Source organism: Melanotaenia boesemani, chromosome 11 (genome assembly GCF_017639745.1).
Source record: "Melanotaenia boesemani isolate fMelBoe1 chromosome 11, fMelBoe1.pri, whole genome shotgun sequence".
Taxonomy (NCBI): Eukaryota; Metazoa; Chordata; class Actinopteri; order Atheriniformes; family Melanotaeniidae; genus Melanotaenia; species Melanotaenia boesemani.
This window is the reverse complement of record NC_055692.1, coordinates 17897131-17915845: the sequence shown is the minus strand read 5'-3', so window position 1 is coordinate 17915845 and position 18715 is coordinate 17897131. Positions and strand designations below refer to the sequence as shown.

The 18715-nt window shown below is 37.5% G+C and overlaps 1 protein-coding gene across 1 annotated transcript; it reads left to right on the top strand.

The window, feature by feature from the left end:
• The first annotated feature begins 14415 nt into the window (after positions 1-14415).
• Positions 14416-18462, top strand: LOC121649414 (beta-1,3-galactosyl-O-glycosyl-glycoprotein beta-1,6-N-acetylglucosaminyltransferase-like). Its single transcript, XM_042000235.1, has 4 exons — positions 14416-15120; positions 15215-15308; positions 17374-17778; positions 17912-18462. The coding sequence occupies exons 1-4, from the start codon at positions 14813-14815 to the stop codon at positions 18392-18394; spliced, it is 1290 nt and encodes a 429-aa protein (XP_041856169.1). The 5' UTR covers positions 14416-14812; the 3' UTR covers positions 18395-18462.
• Positions 18463-18715: the final 253 nt, after the last annotated feature.

Sequence of the window (18715 nt, the reverse complement as noted above, 5' to 3'; positions counted from 1 at the left end):
ACGGTGTCTGAAACTGACGTTGGGTCAAGGGAGTAAACTCTGAACTCAGCACTGCCCACTAATGGAGTAATTGAGTATGTCTCAAACCACGCACTTACGTGTGTGCACTGGAAGGGAAGGTAGTGCGCACTAAGCACTACCTTCTGTAGTGCACACTATTGTGGTTAAGTGCTGACCCAAATGGAGCACTAACGTTTTGCACTTAGTGGTAGTGACGTACCAGCATTTGACAGTGATTCTTCTGCCTGCTTTAATTTCCAACTCTTCATTTTACTTTCTTTTGTTTACTCCTGTTACGCATGGACTCCTCAGAGACAAAGGCAGGTTAACAATACTTTATTAATCACCAAGAACTTAGAGGAAGGATCTTGCTGATACCGACAACAAAGGAGGCGACAGGGGGGTAAGGGAAGCCAGGAATGGAGGGGAGTGAGTCCTTCATGTGCGTAGGATAAGGTCCGACAAGGAATAAATGTTCTGCTGGGGAGTATAAGGACTAGTGGGCAAATGGGAAAAGTCGTAACCAATCAGGGGAGAGTGACTGAAGTGCAGGACTAGTAGGAATGTGGCAGAGTGAGAGGATCAGGGACAGGTGTGTATGATCAGGGAAGTGATTAGATGAGTAATCCATGCCATGATGCGTTCAGGGTCCTTGCTGTAGTTTTGCTACTAGTGACAGCTGTTCTGAGATCAAGCCTGGACCCAGTAGGATTCCTGCGTTAGTAAAATAAGGAATCGAACATGATCAGCTTGTGGGGTGAATCGATCTAATCTGTTAACTGTACCTTGTATAACTCAGAATACAACAGAGACCAGTGTAAACTTCATAAAGCTGCTGTACTTAATGTTAGATCTCTGTCCAACAAGTCACTGTTAGTTAATGACTTCATCATTTCTCACAGTTTAGATTTTCTTTTTCTGACAGAAACATGGTTAACAGAAGACACAAGTGCTACAGTTCTTAATGACACAGCACACCCTCATTTTAGTTTTATGAATAAATGTCGAAACGGGAGGAAAGGGGGAGGAGAAGCTGCCTTATTTAAAGATTCATTCCAGTGTAAAGAGATTTTATTTGCTGATTTTACTTCTTTTGAATATCTTAGTTTTATTTTAAGGGGCATTCCTAAAATCCTATTTCTAATCATCTACAGACGTCCAGGACACTGTAAATTTTATTGATGAATTTTCTGAATTATTGTTGGTTATCTCTACTGATTTTAGCCATTTCATCTTAACTGGGGATTTTAACATTCACATAGATAACATGACAGATGGTAATGTCAAGGAATTTTCTTCCATATTGGACATGTTTGGTTTGTGGCAACATGTAAAAGAACCGACCCACATTCAAGGTCACATTCTGGACCTGGTTATTTCAAAGGGTGTTGATATTTCTTCTGTTGAGGTCACTGACTTGGCCTTGTCTGACCATTTTTGTATTTTATTTGATTTGCTGATCACTCAGAATGTCCAAAAACCTGCTCCTCGGTTAGGAAGAGGTACATTAATGAAAGAACAAGTGCTAAGTTTGTGGAGGCCATAGCTATGTTACCAACAACCAGTGCAGAGTCAGTTGATGGACTCCTGGATCATTTCAATCTGAAAGTCTTGAATGTAATGGATGCTGTTGCACCGATAAGAATCAAGAGCACTTTGAGCAAACAGAAAACACCATGGAGAAACACTACTGTGGTTACCAGCCTAAAAAGAGAATGCAGAAAAACTGAGCAGAAATGGCGGAAAAATAAAGTTTAAATTCACTATGAGCTGTACAAACAAAGCCTGTGTAACTATAACAATGAGCTGTGCAAGGTCAGAGAGCTGCATTTATCTGAAATGATTAACAAATACGGCAACAATTCTCGCACTCTGTTTGCTATGATTGAAAACTTACAAATTCTCCTATACAGATAAGCCCTGAGCTCCTTTCCACTGAGAAATAAAACCAATTGCCAAATTTTTTAGCCAAAAAATTAAAACAATTAGGCAAAAAATTAATTCCACACAGTCACACAAGAAAACTAGTCTATGTCTAAAACCTGGAAAAAATTCTGATGTTATGTCGCAATTTAAAATGGTTGATTTAAAAATCCTACAAGAAACAGTTTGGCATTTGAAATCAACAACATGCACTCTGGACATGATACCATCCGACTTTTTAAAAACAGTTTTTACCTCAGTAGAAAGTGATCTCCTACTGATAGCTAACAGCTCACTGGCATCAGGCATTTTCCCCAAGTCACTAAAGATAGCTGCTATTAAGCCACTCCTAAAGAAAAGGACTCTAGATGCCTCTATAATGAACAACTATAGACCTGTCTCTAACCTCTCTTTTATTTCCAAAATTATTGAGAAAGTTTTATTTCACCAGCTTAATAACTTTTTAAATGAAAGTGGAAATCTTGATAAATTTCAGTTCTGCTTCCGACCTCATCACAGCACTGAAACAGCTCTGGTCAAAGTGTTAAATGACATTAGGTTGAATACTGATTCTGGTCAAGTATCAGTCCTGGTTCTGTTGGATCTCAGTGCTGCGTTTGATAATGTAGATCACAGAATTCTGTTGCACCGGCTGGAAAACTGGGTTGGACTTTCTGGAGCGGTCCTTAACTGGTTCAGGTCCTGTTTAGAAGGCAGAAAATATTTTGTTATGATCGGCAGCTATGAATGAAATCTTTACACTGGCTTCCAGTCAGTCACAGAATAGATTTTAAAACCCTTCTAATTGTTTACAAATCCCAGAATGGTTTAGGCCTTGAATACATCTGTGATATGTTCAGAGAATATAAACCTAGCAGAGCTCTTAGATCCAAAGACTCTGGTCAACTAGTCCAAACCAGAGTCCAGACTAAACATGGAGAAACAGCATTTAGCTGCTTTGCTGCAAACAAGTGGAACAAACTGCCAGTGGAGATTAAACTTTCACCAAATGTAGACATTTTTAGATCCAGGTTAAAACATTTTTTTTCTCATGCGCCTATGCATGAAATCTGCATGTTAACTTTTTTTTTTTTTTTTTTTAACTTATCTTGCTTTTAATTATTTTAATGTAATTTATTATTTTATGATTATGTGTTGATGCCTTTTACTCTTTCTAAATATCTGTAATGCCTTTGTTTTATGTAAAGCACTTTGAATTGTCCTGTACATGAAATGTGCTATACAAATAAACTGCCTTGCCTTGTTATTATCAGATCATCTGGAATGCAGTTTGGCCACACATCTTGAATGGCACAAGAGAGGGTGTTGCCATTTTAGTCAGCATCTTATCAAAAGGAGTTTACAAATTAACATGGAACGTGGTTCAGAGGAGTTCATTAAGGATGTTGGTAAAACGGTACATAACTTTAAGCAGGTTCCTGTTGTCAAGTCAAGAAGCAGGTTTATCAGGATAGTCTCATTTACTAGAAGAAAACAAATGTACTTCCTTAATGTTTTGACCATTTAACATAACATCCTTCTATAATATTAATGATCATAACAAGTTATGCCTTAGTTATTTTCTTAGACAGATAGACAGACAGACAGATAGATAGAGAAGTTTCAAAGAAGTTTCTTCCATAAGTAGTTCACCAAACCTGTACTGCTGAACTTTGTACTTCCTACACTACATATATACGTACGTGTGTGTGTGTGTGTGTGTGTGTGCGCGCGTGTGTGTGTGTGTGTGTATGTATGTGTGTGTGTGTGTGTGTGTGTACATACAGGGCTCTAAACTAACTTTTAGCATTGATTTTAGGGGCAAAACATTGACTGTCAACGTAGTAAAAAATTTAAGTAAATTAAAAGTTTTAACTTTGAATATAATGAGACATACATAACTCATCTCCAAAAGATCTGGGCTAAAACTTAAAGCAAATCAAAACTGTCTTCACCTCATGTTGTTCTGGGACATAAAAACTAATAAGCCTCATACAAAAGTTTTCCTTTGTACCTGCCTGCTGCATGGTGAGCCTGCATTTTATACTAAAATCGACAGAATGCTTTTGAGTCACCTCCCAGCTGAAGTCTGAACCAACTTTCCAATGCGCCCTCTTTGTTCACTCTTTATTTTATTTTATATATATATCCGTCTGTCTCTCTCTCTCTCTCTCTCTCTCTCTCTCTCTCTATATATATGTATGCATATATGCTATGTGTTCTCAGATATTGTCACTCTGTTACTCTATCAGGTGAAGTTGTATGCATGTGTGTGTAGGGGTGTTCGACGGGACGGCCGTGGTAACCAAGGAAACGGCTGTGGGCACTAGTTCCTAAAAAAAGGATGGTTGTGTTCATGTTTCCCGATCTGCAGCCAGGAGATGCTGATTTATTGTGGACTGCTTAGAAAGAATAAGGAGGGCCTCATAAAAGAAGCAGGACAAGCCCAAATAAGCAAACACACAGAAAAACAAGTGGACCTGGCAACACTGGCTACACCCATGAAATGTCAATAAAATACTGTGTAAATGCACCAATTTGAAATAAGCAGTGACATTTCTTTTGACTGTCACTGGATTTACTATTAACTATGGAAAACTCTATTGCACACACTGACGCTGATGCAGCTGCAAAGAAACATGTTGCTGATGAACAGGAGACTGCTCCCACTTAGACTGAAATCCAGCTGGAAGTACTTAGGTACTTCCTCTGCAAAAATTTAAGCTGCTGTAGAGCAGCTGTTTTAGCTCAAATGGCAACTTTAAAGAAGCGTCATGCACAACAACAGCAAATTGATATTGAACTTGCTGCAGCAACAGCTAAACTTCATGTTTCAGGAACAATGTTCTGATGCTAATCAAATGGCATGAACTCTTATTTAGAATAAGAAAAGGAGGATGTGATCAACATCAGTCCCACTCAGTCCTAAAGCAAATGAGTATGAACCACACCATGGAAAAGGCAACAAAGACATTTGTCATCTGTCATCAGAACAAAGTAAACAGCAATTAATGGACACCAGACCAAAACAAGTTATTTTGTTACGATCGGCAGCTATGAATCTGAGCAAGTGGCCATGACTTGTGGAGTCCCCCAGGGGTCAGTCCTTGGACCTCTTCTGTTCAACTTGTATATGCTCCCTTTGGGTCAAATGTTACAGAACTATAGCATTATTATCAAAGTTATGCAGATGATACACAACTTTATGTGTCTCTGTCACCAGATGACTGCAGTCCAATAGAGTTATTGTGTCAGTGTCTGGAGCAAATAAACACCTGGATGAAGGAGAATTTTCTACAATTAAATGAAGACAAAACCGAGATTATTCTGTTTGGTAGTAAAGAGAAGAGGGTCAGCATTGGCAAACACCTGGAGGCTCGGGCTCTTAAAATCACCGACCAAGTTCGTAACCTTGAAGTGTTGATAGACTCAGACCTGACTTTCAGCAGCCACATCAAAGCTGTCACTAAGACAGCTTTTTACCAGCTCAGAAACATCAACAGAATTAAAAGTCTAGTCTCCCAGAAAGACCAAGAGAAACGCATTCATGCATTCATCTCCAGTAGGCTGGATTACTGTAATGGTCTTTTAACAGGACTTCCTAAAAAGAGTATTAAACATCTGCAGCTCATCCAAAATGCTGCTGCTAGAGTTTTAACCAGGACTAAGAGATCTGAACACATCACACCAGTTTTGAAATCTTTACACTGGCTTCCAGTCAGTCACAGAATAGATTTTAAAACCCCAAATCCCAGAATGGTTTAGGCCCAGAATACATCTGTGATATGTTCAGAGAATATAAACCTAGCAGAGCTCTTAGATCCAAAGATATTGGTCAACTAGTCCAAACCAGAGTCCAGACTAAACATGGAGAAGCAGCATTTAGCTGTTATGCTGCAAACAAGTGGAACAAACTGCCAGTGGAGATTAAACTTTCACCAAATGTAGACAGCACACACATTCTTGTGTAATTGTACGTCTCCCCCCACACCTGTTAGCTTTTAAATATGCAAAGATACCTTCCCTGAATTAAAGTGAGGTATCTAAGCATAGCATTTGTATGGTACACACTTAAAGTCTTTACCATATGGGGTTCTCTGTCCCACAGACTGGATTGACACAAGAACATGCATTCCATGCAAATGAGCATCCTATAGGCAAACTCTATGATTGGAGGACACAGGACTGAGGAATTTTCTTTGTTTAAACCCTATATAAGACAGAACGACACATAATGTCTTTAGGTCTTCGTTCTGGCTTTGGGACCTCCAGATTTTGCTGCAGAAATCTGTTTTGATGTCTGAACTTTTGTAATAAACTTCTTTTTATTATTCAAGTCAGCGTCCAGAGACGTTTTTGCCTGAAAGACAATTTTTCCACATCTGATCAAGACACATCAAATGTACTTTACATTATACATTTGTTTTCATTGGTGTTTACACTGATACAGTTCACATCTGGCAACAGGAAACCAATTATACTGGAAATCATCATTTTGTAATGGTTTCTCCTGAAGACCCGGAAATTCAGCCTCACACAGATCTTAGTTTGAACAGAGTATGGTTTATTAAACCAGGAGGAGTCATAGAGAGAAACTGGAGCAGTCTGGTGGAATGTGGCAAGAGGATCTGGGCTGACTGTGTGTCGCCGTATTCTGAAAGAACTCCAGGTGTTACAGCATGCATCCAATATCCAAAAACATGGTCAAGAGGGCAGGCAATGGTCATACACAAAAAGGCAGATATCAGGCTACTTATCGAAGGGGGCAGGCAAAAACTCCGTGGTCATTCCAAGCAGGGGGTGAATATCCAGGCAGGCAACCAGCAGGGAGTAGGGATGTTATGCTCGAGCAGTCTGCTCGATCACGTGTCGAGCATGTGACACGGAAGTGTTGTGAGCATTGTCTCTGAGCATTGATTCAGCATGCCAAATGTCACGTGATAGACCAAACGAGGCCTCGTTACGTCATCAGCGCGTATTGAGCAGCAAGCGGGATCTTTGAAGGGACCGGGCTTGTCAATCTCTCAGATTCCAAACGCTGAGGAGATCGCGGGTTTTTGAGAGGAGATTCTGTAGCGATTGTGCGACATTGCATTTTGAAAACAAATTTAGGAAAAGCGTCACATCAGCATGAGCTTATATTGAATCACATTTAGCTTTTAGAGATTTGGGGAAACAAACGTCTGCGCGAGACGCCGTTGCCAGAGTAACTGCTGAAGGAGCTCGGAGTATGAGAGAAGGACGGAGCAGGCGGTGCCTTTAACATCACAGGTAAGCTTAATTCCCCTTTCTTTATATAGATGTTTTTTAAATAGCCTTGCAAAGAGCAGACTTTAAAGTTAATCATAAACTTCAACCAGAAGCATCAGAGGAAACGTCTCAGTCTGCAGCTGCAGAGGAAAAACCACCACCTGCAGGACCTTAGACACCAAGCTGGTTTCTGATCACCATCAGCAGAGAATTTAATGATTTTAAACTTGGTTAATTACAATTTTGTTCTTGTGTTCCTTTCAGGTGCAACCTCTCCAAAGCTGGAGAGGTAGTGTGCCAGAAGAGGAGCAGATTGAAGCCTAACAGAAAATACGTTTTTAAATAAAAATCTATGACACATCACAATGTTGCCAAAGTTTTTTTTTTTCTCATAATACATTTCAAGATTCAAAGTGTCTTTGTCATTTGCACAGTAAGGAAACAAGTTTCCCTGAACAATGAAAATCTTACTTTGCCGTCCAACCTGAATGCCATAAAACAGTATAAAATAAAAATAAACAATTTGAAAAAAAAAACTAGATAGACGATAAAAAAAAACTGAGTAAATAATCTATGTACATAAATGTGCAGTGTGCTATAAACTGTTGTTCCACATTTAACAACGATCAGCTATGCAAAAGAAAACAACTCAGGAGGTAGACAAAAACACGCATTTGCAATATCTATTATAAATAATAAGACACATAAAACAGTAAACAATTTTATTACAACTGTATAAAATAACTAACACAGTCACTATACCCGTTGCACAAACACTCCTTCCCTCATGCCTTCCCACTGAGTAACTACTATCATTACAGATTGGTTTACTTAAGTTACACCACAATTCTGTTACCTAAACAAATGTTACCTAATACCCCTCCTTGTTATTTATATGAACAACAGAAAATAAATATTCACTTGGATGGTAGATTACATACGTAAAAGGGGAGGTCTGCAAATACAGGGAAGCTCAAGAACAAGACAAGGTTAGATGACCATCTGGCAGGGAAGCAGAGACTGGAGTGTGTTTAAGTAGGGTGGGGAGCAGGTGTGGAGAATGGGCAATCAGGGGAGGTGGAGCAGATGAGCTTGATTGCAGTGCTGCAGCACAGCAGCAAACATGACACATTTAAAATATGAAACGCAGTAATGAAGAGGCTAAAACACAGGGATGCAGAAAACTTTTTATTGAAACTTTTTTTTAAAACATTTCTCTCCTCCTCTCCTCCACAGCAGCATCCTAGCCCCAGGTGGTAAATGCCTCAGTGCCACTGCTGGCTCAGTAGTTTGATGCCACAGTGACCTACGGTGAACACACATTGGCAGTTTATATGAAAGCAAACATTGTTTATGTTTATATGTGCTTTATGGGTACTTTTCAGACTCTTATCTAAAGTGATATACAATCAGCTATGGCTTAGTCAGCGGTACCATGGAAACGGGCCGGTTCTCTAACCAGGGGTGTTTCCTAATCAGTTTTCAGATCAAGGACCACTTCGATTACACCAAAGACCCCGCAGTGCGTAATCTGGAGGTTCAACAATAATGAATAAACATACAGAACCTATAGCATTAATCATTTCTAACACTTATAGCCCATCTACGTCCGCAAAACTGGCTAAAAAACTGCTAACATCTATGTATGCTAACTCTACTGCAGCCTCCAACAAATAATCAGATCTAGAGATGGGATTTATGGCTTTTTGAAGGGAGCTGGATCTGTAGGAGCCGTTCCTTTTAAAGAGCCATTCAAAAGACTGACTCGTTCTCACAATATCTTACAAAATTACACAATATATAAGAAGGACAAACAATGAAAATATGTACCTATATGAAATCTACTATACAAGTGTAAAATATTATAGGAAAAATATAGATAAAAAGGATAAACCTGAGCAGTCAGTGCAAATTCTAGTAAATGTTTTGGATAGAACTCACAGTATTGTTTCCAAACAATACTCTCTGCCCATAGATGCTTCACATGAATGGAGCGTGTTGGACATCAGGCGTCTATGATGTCACATGTTATTTATTTTATTTTCATTTGACTCAACTATGCTACTTCTTATTTACTTATTTATTTATTTATTCATTCAGTCAGTCTTAGCTGGAAAAGGGGGGGGGGGGAGGGGGGGATTGGGCTTGGCGTGTGTGTGTGTATACGTGTGTGCATGTGACTGTGTGAAAGATTTCATTGAGTGTTTTTATTCTTATGTTTTTAATCATGTAAAGAACTTTGTGTTGCCTATGGCATAAAAGCGCTTTATAAATAAAGTTTGATTTGATTTGATGAAGGCAGTGTCAAAAATTTGTATAAATAAAGAATGGCTCGCAAATGAACGGCTCACAGCTGTGAATCGATTCCCATCGTTCATTTAAAAGAGCCGTTCAAAAGAATCGATTCGTTCATGAACGTCACATCTCTAATCAGATCCATAACTGTTGGCAGGGATAGAAGAGATGGATAGCATGCTGCCCTTTATATTAGAATTATGATTGAATAACTTCATACTTACAACAGTACAAAATAGCCTCCGCCTGCATCGGTACAGCTGAGTCGGTGGCCGCCATTATTCGGCTCTGGAAAACTGGTTGAAATTCCCTCCCCTTCTGCTACATCAGCATGTTTAGTGTGCGTAGTGTCCATAGTTTCGCACAAGAGAAAAGATTGCTACTGCATACATGGACAAGGTGTTAGCATGGCAGTCAATAAAATTTAGAGGATGCTAAAGGTATCATATCTTTTTATGGTTTGTATTTTTGTGGTTGCTGCCATGTTATGCAAGAACTTGAATCTATGGAGAAATTAAACATACCAACAAACTGTAAGTGTCTAAGTTACCTTTTAAGTTGAGAGAAGGATGGAGAACTAAGGCTCATGATACTATGGAGCAAGGGTTAAAAACTTATAATCAAATTATTCAATTTAAATACCATAACTCATGGACCGTTCCACTATCAAAGTAATTCCATTGGATTCTGAAAGCTAAGAAGCACAGCTTTGTGCTGATATATGGCACATATAGTAGTGACACCGCTGCCACTGCAACTGCAACTGCATCCGGTTTTCTGGTTTTCTGTATCTTAAAAAATGAATAAAAATGTGAGAGAGCAGTATGAAATGGATAAAACATTGGTAAGTTTTTGTGTTTCATAAAGGGCGGCAGGATCATGTGAAAGGCTCAAGTCTAAAATGAAAAAGAATTTAGATATTTTTGGAACATGGTAATTTAAAGTTAAAAATAGGAAGTGGCGACTCCCTTTAAAGAGAACTAAATTATATACATATTTGGGTACACAGAACAAAAATGTTCTCCAGTCAACAAATTGAAATACCCCAGAATGTTTTAAATTTTCAGTTGTATTTACTTTTGGCACATTGTTGTTTTTATTTGTTAAAAACAAAAAGAAAATTATGCTGGTTATATTTATTTTGATTAAGCAATATTCAGCTTGTTATATTTTATCCTTTAATGATATTACTAGGTAAGGTCATTACTGGTGAAATGATCTATTTTTTGTTCCCATTGTTTAAAGTCAGAATATAGGGCAGTAGCTGCAAATGGTGTTGAATGCAATTGAGCCTATTGTAATAAATAAATATGTGTCTGTTATGAACTTTTGTACAATTACTGCTCTGTTGCATTTCAGTCACAAGATCTTCAAAGGAAAAGGAAAGGCTTATCTAATCGATCAATTATAAATCAATTATTAAAATAATCAATAGCTGCAGCCCTAGAGTGATGCACCTGCAGAGCTTACTTTCATGATTCGGTGACAGTTGACAGTTCAAAACCATCCACACTTAAACAACAACATTCAGGTGGAGTAAAGGGAAGCTTCGCCGTAACCATAAAACCAGTTGACTCTGTTGACAAACCTGTGTTGGGTGGTTCATTAAAAGAACTTTGTTGCTGTTCCCTCTCACATGCTCACATCCTGAAAAACTGTCAAAAGTTCAGGAGTAAAAAGCCCGGAGACAAGATTTCTTTTCTAAAGGAATTTGCTTCGGCTGCCTGTGTATTGGACACATTAGTCACAATTGTACAAACTATCAATATCAATATTGTTTCAGTCTGGGTAAGGTTCACTACAAGAAGTGAAACTGTGCATACCTATGTATTTCTTGATCCTGGCAGTTTTGCTACATTCTACACAGAACAGCTCACGCAGAAACAAAATATTACAGGACAAAACAAAACAAAACAAAACAAAACAACTCACTTTGACAATGGGACAGGAGAAAGTTGTTCCAGCACATTTGCTGTTTAGACTGGAGGTTGCCAACCTGAATTCCTGCACTTTTCATCTACAACTTAAGGTTTGGACACTGTTGTGGAATTTTAGTTATCAAAGATCACACACTAAGTGAGAATCAAACAAAGTATTTTATTAAGAGCTGATCAGCAATGAGAATCACACAGTCAAAGGTTTGGCTGCGTGAGTCTGCCAGGTACATGTGAGCTTTGGTTAATATAGAGTCAGAACATGAGCTGATAACATCGAGGTCGAAGGTCATTGTAGTAAACTCTTCTACATAGCTGATAACATTGTAGGGAAATGTAAGGAGTGAAAGGGGGAAGGGGAAGGGAGAAGCTCACTAAATTCTTATCTAATGTTAAGGAGTAAAAAGGGGGAAGGGAGAAGCTCACTACATTCTTATCTAAGTACACAGACATACAAAGTTTAGGTTACAAACTATAAGGGTATATGTATAATTTTTCCATTACAACACAGAAACAAATGCTAGTCTCAGATCTGAAAATATTTCCTCACTTGTCAAAGGTTAACATTACCAATATAAACACTACTGTTGATTTGTCAATGGGAACCAATGCACCCAAGCCATTGGAGCCACGGGAAATTATAAACAGTAGGTCAGATGGTCCATATGCTATAAAAACATTACTGAAATGTGTAATCAGTAGTCCTTTACATGGAAGCGGTAGCAGCACAACAACAGTAGCAAACAGCATTTCTGTGGCAAATCCAGAGTTAATCTTCAAAATCAATACAGTCACAACTTCTGTTAAAAATATAAGTTATTATATTATAAAAATAAAAGTTCTGCTGCACACTCTCAAAGCCTTTGCCTGAATTACATCCAGCTTCTTTAACACTGGTGGGCATCTGAGCCATATGCTTCACAGCCATAATCAAAGATGGATCTGTATAGGATTAACAGGACCTCAGTAATAGCTCCCCATTCAGATCCTGCTAGGCATTGAAGGATATTAAGGAGTCTTCCACACTTCACACAAATTTTATCAATATAAATTTTCCAAGTTAATCTCTCATCCAGCCACATTCCTAACATTTTAAGTTGCTTAACTTTCTCAAGGTCCTTAACATATATCTGCAAACCCTTTTCTTGTATTTTCTTATACCCAAATAGCATAAATGTAGATTTGTCAGTAGAGATTTTGAAGCCCCAATTATTTGATTTTGCAGCTCATTCTCTCCCCCAGATTGCATCTGAATAAACAATGAAACTACCCGCCCCCTTACCGCTCTTAGAGCAACAAAAGAGAACACAACTGTTCCATCCTTCACTTGTACATAAAAATAAATAAATAAAAGCAGACAATGGTGGATTTTGAGATCATATAATTATTTAAAATGCAGTTAATATAATAGTTTTATAATAGAGTTCAGTTCATTTCCAAGGTACTTTTATTTCCTTGTAAAAACAAAAGGGTTTTTGTTGTTGTCAGAAAGACAACGTTTGAATGTGATATGTCAGCATATGTTTATTGTTCTTCCTGTCTCCATATAAGTAAATGTTTTACTCTTTGCTATCATGCAGTAACAGCACTTTGTCTGTATTAGTCAGTTCTTTCTTATTTGCTGGAACATACTGGAAACTCTCCAGTGCATCTTTTTATTAATTTAAGCAATACCAACTATCTCAGGATTATATGCAGGCATAGATTTTATTATTGTAAACTCTTTGTATCTGTTTAAGGCACCTTATGGTTTATTTGCCAGTATGTAGTTTAGTAATATAATATTTTACTTTGAAAAACTCCTTGGGGGAAGTCTAAATCTTGCAGCCAACTGTGAGTCAGTTTATTTCAGTAACAAGTGATGGTGATGCTTATCAGATGACAAGCGTGATGGGAGAGGAGACTCACATTTAATTGGAGGTAGGAATGATTTTTTTTTCCTACATCATATAGAAATCCTTTATGTTCTGTTTTTTAAGAAAGCACAACTTTTATGTGTCATTAATTTTATTATTTGATTTCATTAACTGGGCAGAAGACTTGCATGCCACATAATAACTACAGAGGAATCATTCATTATTCCAAGAAAATCTATGCAAATTGTACATAGCGTTTGCATAGGTACAGCCATTTTGTCGCTTTGCTTTTTTTCTTCATCTTTATTGTTGCCTCTTTGTTGTCTTAAATACAATTTGTGGTATTTATCTAATCTCCCTCTGTTCTCATTGGATAAATCAATTGTGTTAAGAGAATAGAAGAGAACAGAGGAGAAAAAAGAAGAGAAAACTCGGATTGACCACAAGAAGAAATCACTTTTATTTTTTTCAGTCTGTAGCTGGAACTAAAAATATAGCATGATTACACAATGTTATTCAAAATTATATTTAAGATTTGATTGAAAAATCGAAGTCAAACCTGACTTGTTTGAAATTAAGGAAGGTGATCCTTTTTCTGAAAAATCGCATCAATAAGAGGAGCGGTTGCGCAATGAATTTCTTTTGTCATTGGCTTAGGAGCTGAACTATGTTGTTTGTCTGCCTCACAAACAATGCATTTCATCTCAAATTACTTAGTATGTTTGGTAATGAGTTTGCTTTGATGCCATCGGGCCAGCACTGCTTCTCAAAGGAGTCCCAGTAGATATTCAAAATCCAATTAAAACCTTTTTCAAAATTCCTTTAGCTGTCACACTTCTGAACTGACAGTAGTCATTTTAAATTAAATTTATGCTGTCATTGCTTTATTTTAGCTGAGCCAACAGGTCTCTCAGCCAGTATCGATTTATAATTGATGATTATTTTTTATTTCTGAACTGTAAAAAAAAAGAATTAAATGTAATTTTTTTCTATTCTTTAAGTCATCTATCTATCTAGCATTTTTAAGTTAACTGAGGTCCGAAACAGACTAACTTCAGCCAGTTTATCTATGTAAACGCTACACAAAAACACTGGTTCCCTGATTCATGTTATTATTTTTGGCTGAAAGTCCTCTGAAAAATGGTTGTGTGCAATTTTAATTAAAGCTTGTTGACTTTATCTAAAATATTGCATGTTTTTTGTATACATTTTCTTATCTTTTTACAGGAACTGTATCTCATGGGACAATGGACTAGCCTGGCTAAATAATGGAGGAATATTGGACAATAACCCCTATAATGCCGGAGGACAATGCATTTAAGACATTTTAGCATGGATTGTACATTTTTTAAAAAGTCTAAATTATTTATCAAACAGTTAGCAGACCATGTGCCATGATATTGTAACAGCATATTGAATCATTTCAGTCACAATTGTTCATAAAGTAATAAAAGTAAATCAATAACTGGCAAGGAAACATTACAGAGTGTAGTGGTAACTACAGAAGAACTCACTTTGTGAAAGCAACATATTTGACATCATCCTACTCAAATTATGCGGTTGCTAAAACGAAGTTGGCTGTGCCTGTTACTGAAGCTCGCTATTGCAGTGGGATCACTGAGTTTGGTGTTTCTTGTCAGTCAGCTGAACACAGACTGGGCACCTGGCTTTACCCATAAGTACAGCTGGTTAGAATATACAGCTGATGTTGGTGGCCCAGAGAAAGGGTGCAACTGTTCAGCAATCCTGCAGGGAGACTGGAAGGCGTTGGAGCGCGCCAAAATACTGACTATCACTAAAGACGTCCGCAAGAGTATACAGATCCCTGATGACTATTACATTAATGCAACGACAGACTGCAGGTGTGTTGCTTTTGAATCAGATGTTTCATGACTTGTGCAACTTTTATGCATTGTAAAACAATATTATTACCTCTTCAAAATTGTGTACTTACAGGAGTTTCAAGTTAAGGCGCAAGTACATCATGTTCCCGTTAAGCAAGGAGGAGGAAGACTTTCCATTGGCTTTTTCAATAATTGTGCATCACAAGGTATGCAAATGCTGAAGTCACAATTTCAAAGCAACAGTCATGAACAATTACACTCATCATCATATATATATATATATATATATATATATATATATATATACTCCTGACTAACATCTGGTTTTATCTGGTAATCTTTCCCACCCATTATGTATATATTTATATTAAACTCATCTGGTTTAAAATGTATTTCTATGTAAAGTAGTGAAGCCTAATTTGTTGTACATCAGTGCATCCAAAAATAGATCTATTTTACAATGATATAGTTTAACCCATAAGAGCCCAATGTGACATATATGTTACATACAGTTTCTGAGACATTTTGCTTCAATTTATGGTATAAACTTTGCTCAAAATCCTGTTGAACACAAGCTGATACTTGTCTTCTGTCTCCTAATAGATACCCAGAAGCAGAAAACCACATTATAATATTTTTAATGTATCACATAGTAATAAATGGTAGATATCCCTCCCAAAAGAGATGAGAGATAGTGAATTGTTTGCGATGGATAGCACAAAGAATAAAAGCATCCAGCTTTAATGAACCAAAGAAGGAGAAAATTTTGTGAGCTGGTGCTGAAGCGTGGAAAGCCTGATTTAACCAGTTATCAAAACCTGTGTACAAAAGCGAAATCATAAACTAAGTGGACTTAAGTAGTTAAAAAGTGAAGTTAAGTAGTAAAAACAAAAACAAAAAGAGAGAAATTGTCTAGGATAAAAACATGTACAGATGACTTTCCTTTCATTTACCAATGCAGGCTCGAACTTAGTCCATGGTGATGCGGCTTACATCACAGCAAAAGCCCAATTCTTCCGCCTCATCTTTCTCTCCATCTCTCTTCTCCTCCAAAACTCAACCAAAACTCCCACTCAAAACTTGACTCGACTCCAACTTCAACTGACCCTTTGGAAGTTTTTGGAAATTATCCTGTCTGTAAGGGAAAGTCCATCAAATGTTGAGTTAATAGTGAATTAAACAAAGTTCAAATGTTTCCGTTGACGAAGGCAGGAATACGCTACACTTCTGTTCACTATTCTCTTTTTTTCTGTCCCCCCAGTCAGGTCCAACAAGAAATTTGTAAATTCCATAATTAAAAATAAATAAATATAAACTGCAGGACTCAACAAACCCAAATCCCAAAATCGACCAGAAAATAAAGAGAGTAGCTTTGCCATCTCTGTGCAACCTGTGGAATCCATACCTCAGTTTGTAAAAAGGCAACCAACTTACCTTTCTATAGACCTTTTTGAACTTGTTACAAATATTTCCACGTTGTGATCCAGATTATTAATATAAAGATGTTCGATTTTTCATGTTTCTCTAATGTGACCACAGTTATCACATCAGTGTATGTAAGTGTGTGTGTGTTAGAGAAAGGAACACAATAATTTCCGTACTTAATTTTCCTTAATTACTACCCCCACGATTGCCCACCATCTGCCACCCATGTATAAAAGTTTAGCTCCATATGGATATGATACAATTCATGGTCATACTTTGAGTAATTTATACCAACAGTTTAGTTCATTTGTTGACACATTTGATGAATTGTTAGAAAAAAATCCAAACTTTAATTCCAATCAAAGGTCATGTATAAGCAGTTAGCATGGCAACAGGCAAAACTGTGTTATGTGTCATAACTGACACTGAAAGTAGGAAAATAATCTAGTCTATGAAATGAATACAGAAGGAACTTCACCAACAGTAAAAAACTACAGTGTAGAAAATTCTTATGGCAAAAGTATGAAGTAAAAACAAGCCAATAACATAAAACAAGAAATTACTGCAACACTTAATTTGAACCTGACAGCACTTTCTTTAAAGGCTTTTGTTTACTTGCAATGTTTTATGGTGCTACACAATAAACTACATTGAATTTAAATTATGTTGTTGTCTGTACTTTTTACTCAAGTTTCCTATTAAGCGTCAGATTTACTTAATCAGAAATTTTTTTAAACTTGAAATAAAATTATATTTCTTGTTTGTGCAAAATGTAGTAAAACATAGCATCAGGCTGTGTTTTGTATAAAAATACAAAAATTTAACTGTCTTTTTTCGTATCCCTAGGTGCAGAACTTTGAACGACTACTGCGGGCGATTTATGTCCCTCAAAATATTTATTGTGTTCATGTGGACAAAAAATCAAAAGCTTCAGTCTCCTCTGCCATCAGTGCTATTGCGTCCTTTTTCCCCAATGTCTTCCTAGTCAGCCAGGCTGACAATGTGGTCTATGCTGGCTGGCCGCGTGTCCAAGCTGACCTTAATTGCATGGCTGATCTCTATAATGCCAGCACAAAGTGGAAATACTTTATCAACCTTTGTGGTCAGGACTTCCCTCTGAAAACCAACTTGGAGATGGTAAGGATGCTGCGCACCCTGAGGGGCGGGAACAGCTTGGAGTCTGAAAGCTTCCCTCCAGAAAAGAAGTGGAGAGTGTCATATGTTCATCAGATCATTAATGGAGAAATCCAGGTAAGTTTTTTGGAGACTATAGATAATGTGGAATGATTACATTGCACAATGTGGATCATTACACAAACTTTTTGTTCAGACTGAATTAATGACCAATCAACATCATGCTGATTTGCCTCTTTCTTTTTTTCAGACGACAAAAGAAACAAAGGATCCACCTCCTTTCAATCTGCCCATCATGTCAGGAAGTGTCTACATTGTGGTTAGCCGCAGTGTCCGCAGTGTGTTGAAAGACCATCGAATACGTGCACTGATAGAGTGGTCCAAAGACATTTACAGTCCTGATGAGCATCTCTGGGCAACCATTCAACGAGTCCCTGGTGTTCCTGGCTCTAAGTGGCCCAATCGTAAATATGACATGTCGGATTTAAATACAATTGCTCGGCTGGTTAAGTGGGAGGCGCATGAAGGGTCACAGAATGCAATAGGGGCTGTGTACCCAGAGTGCAAAGGAACCCATGTCAGGCAAATATGTGTATATGGTGCTGGAGACCTGCAGTGGCTGCTTGAACAGAACCACCTTTTTGCCAATAAGTTTGATGTGGATACTGACCCCATTGCCATCTTTTGCTTGGAGAAATATCTCAGACAAAAAGCTTTGGCTGATTGGGAGTAGGTGGAGATTTGTTCTGGCCTAAAGAAGTTATTTTAATTTGTTCCTGCAGATGATTAATATATTTAAAAAAAAATGCCATGTCTAAAAGTATTCACAACTAAAGATTCATTGATTGTCGTGATGGGAATGCCAGAAACATGGTTAGCAGAAGACACAAGTGCTACAGTTCTTAATGAAACAGCACCCCCTCATTTTAGTTTTATGAATAAATGTCGAAACGGGAGGAAGCTGCCTTATTTAAAGATTCATTCCAGTGTAAAGAGATTTCATTTGGTTTGTGGACTTTTTTTGAATATCTTAGTTTTATTTTAAGGGGCATTC

What these genes read in the sequence shown, in the direction of transcription:
- LOC121649414 (XM_042000235.1), top strand. Translation starts at nt 14,813, where the DNA reads ATGCGGTTGCTAAAACGAAGTTGGCTGTGCCTGTTACTGAAGCTCGCT. An exon ending in AATGCAACGACAGACTGCAG is followed by an intron (nt 15,121 to 15,214) that starts GTGTGTTGCTTT and finishes GTGTACTTACAG; the next exon opens with GAGTTTCAAGTTAAGGCGCA. An exon ending in CAATAATTGTGCATCACAAG is followed by an intron (nt 15,309 to 17,373) that starts GTATGCAAATGC and finishes TCGTATCCCTAG; the next exon opens with GTGCAGAACTTTGAACGACT.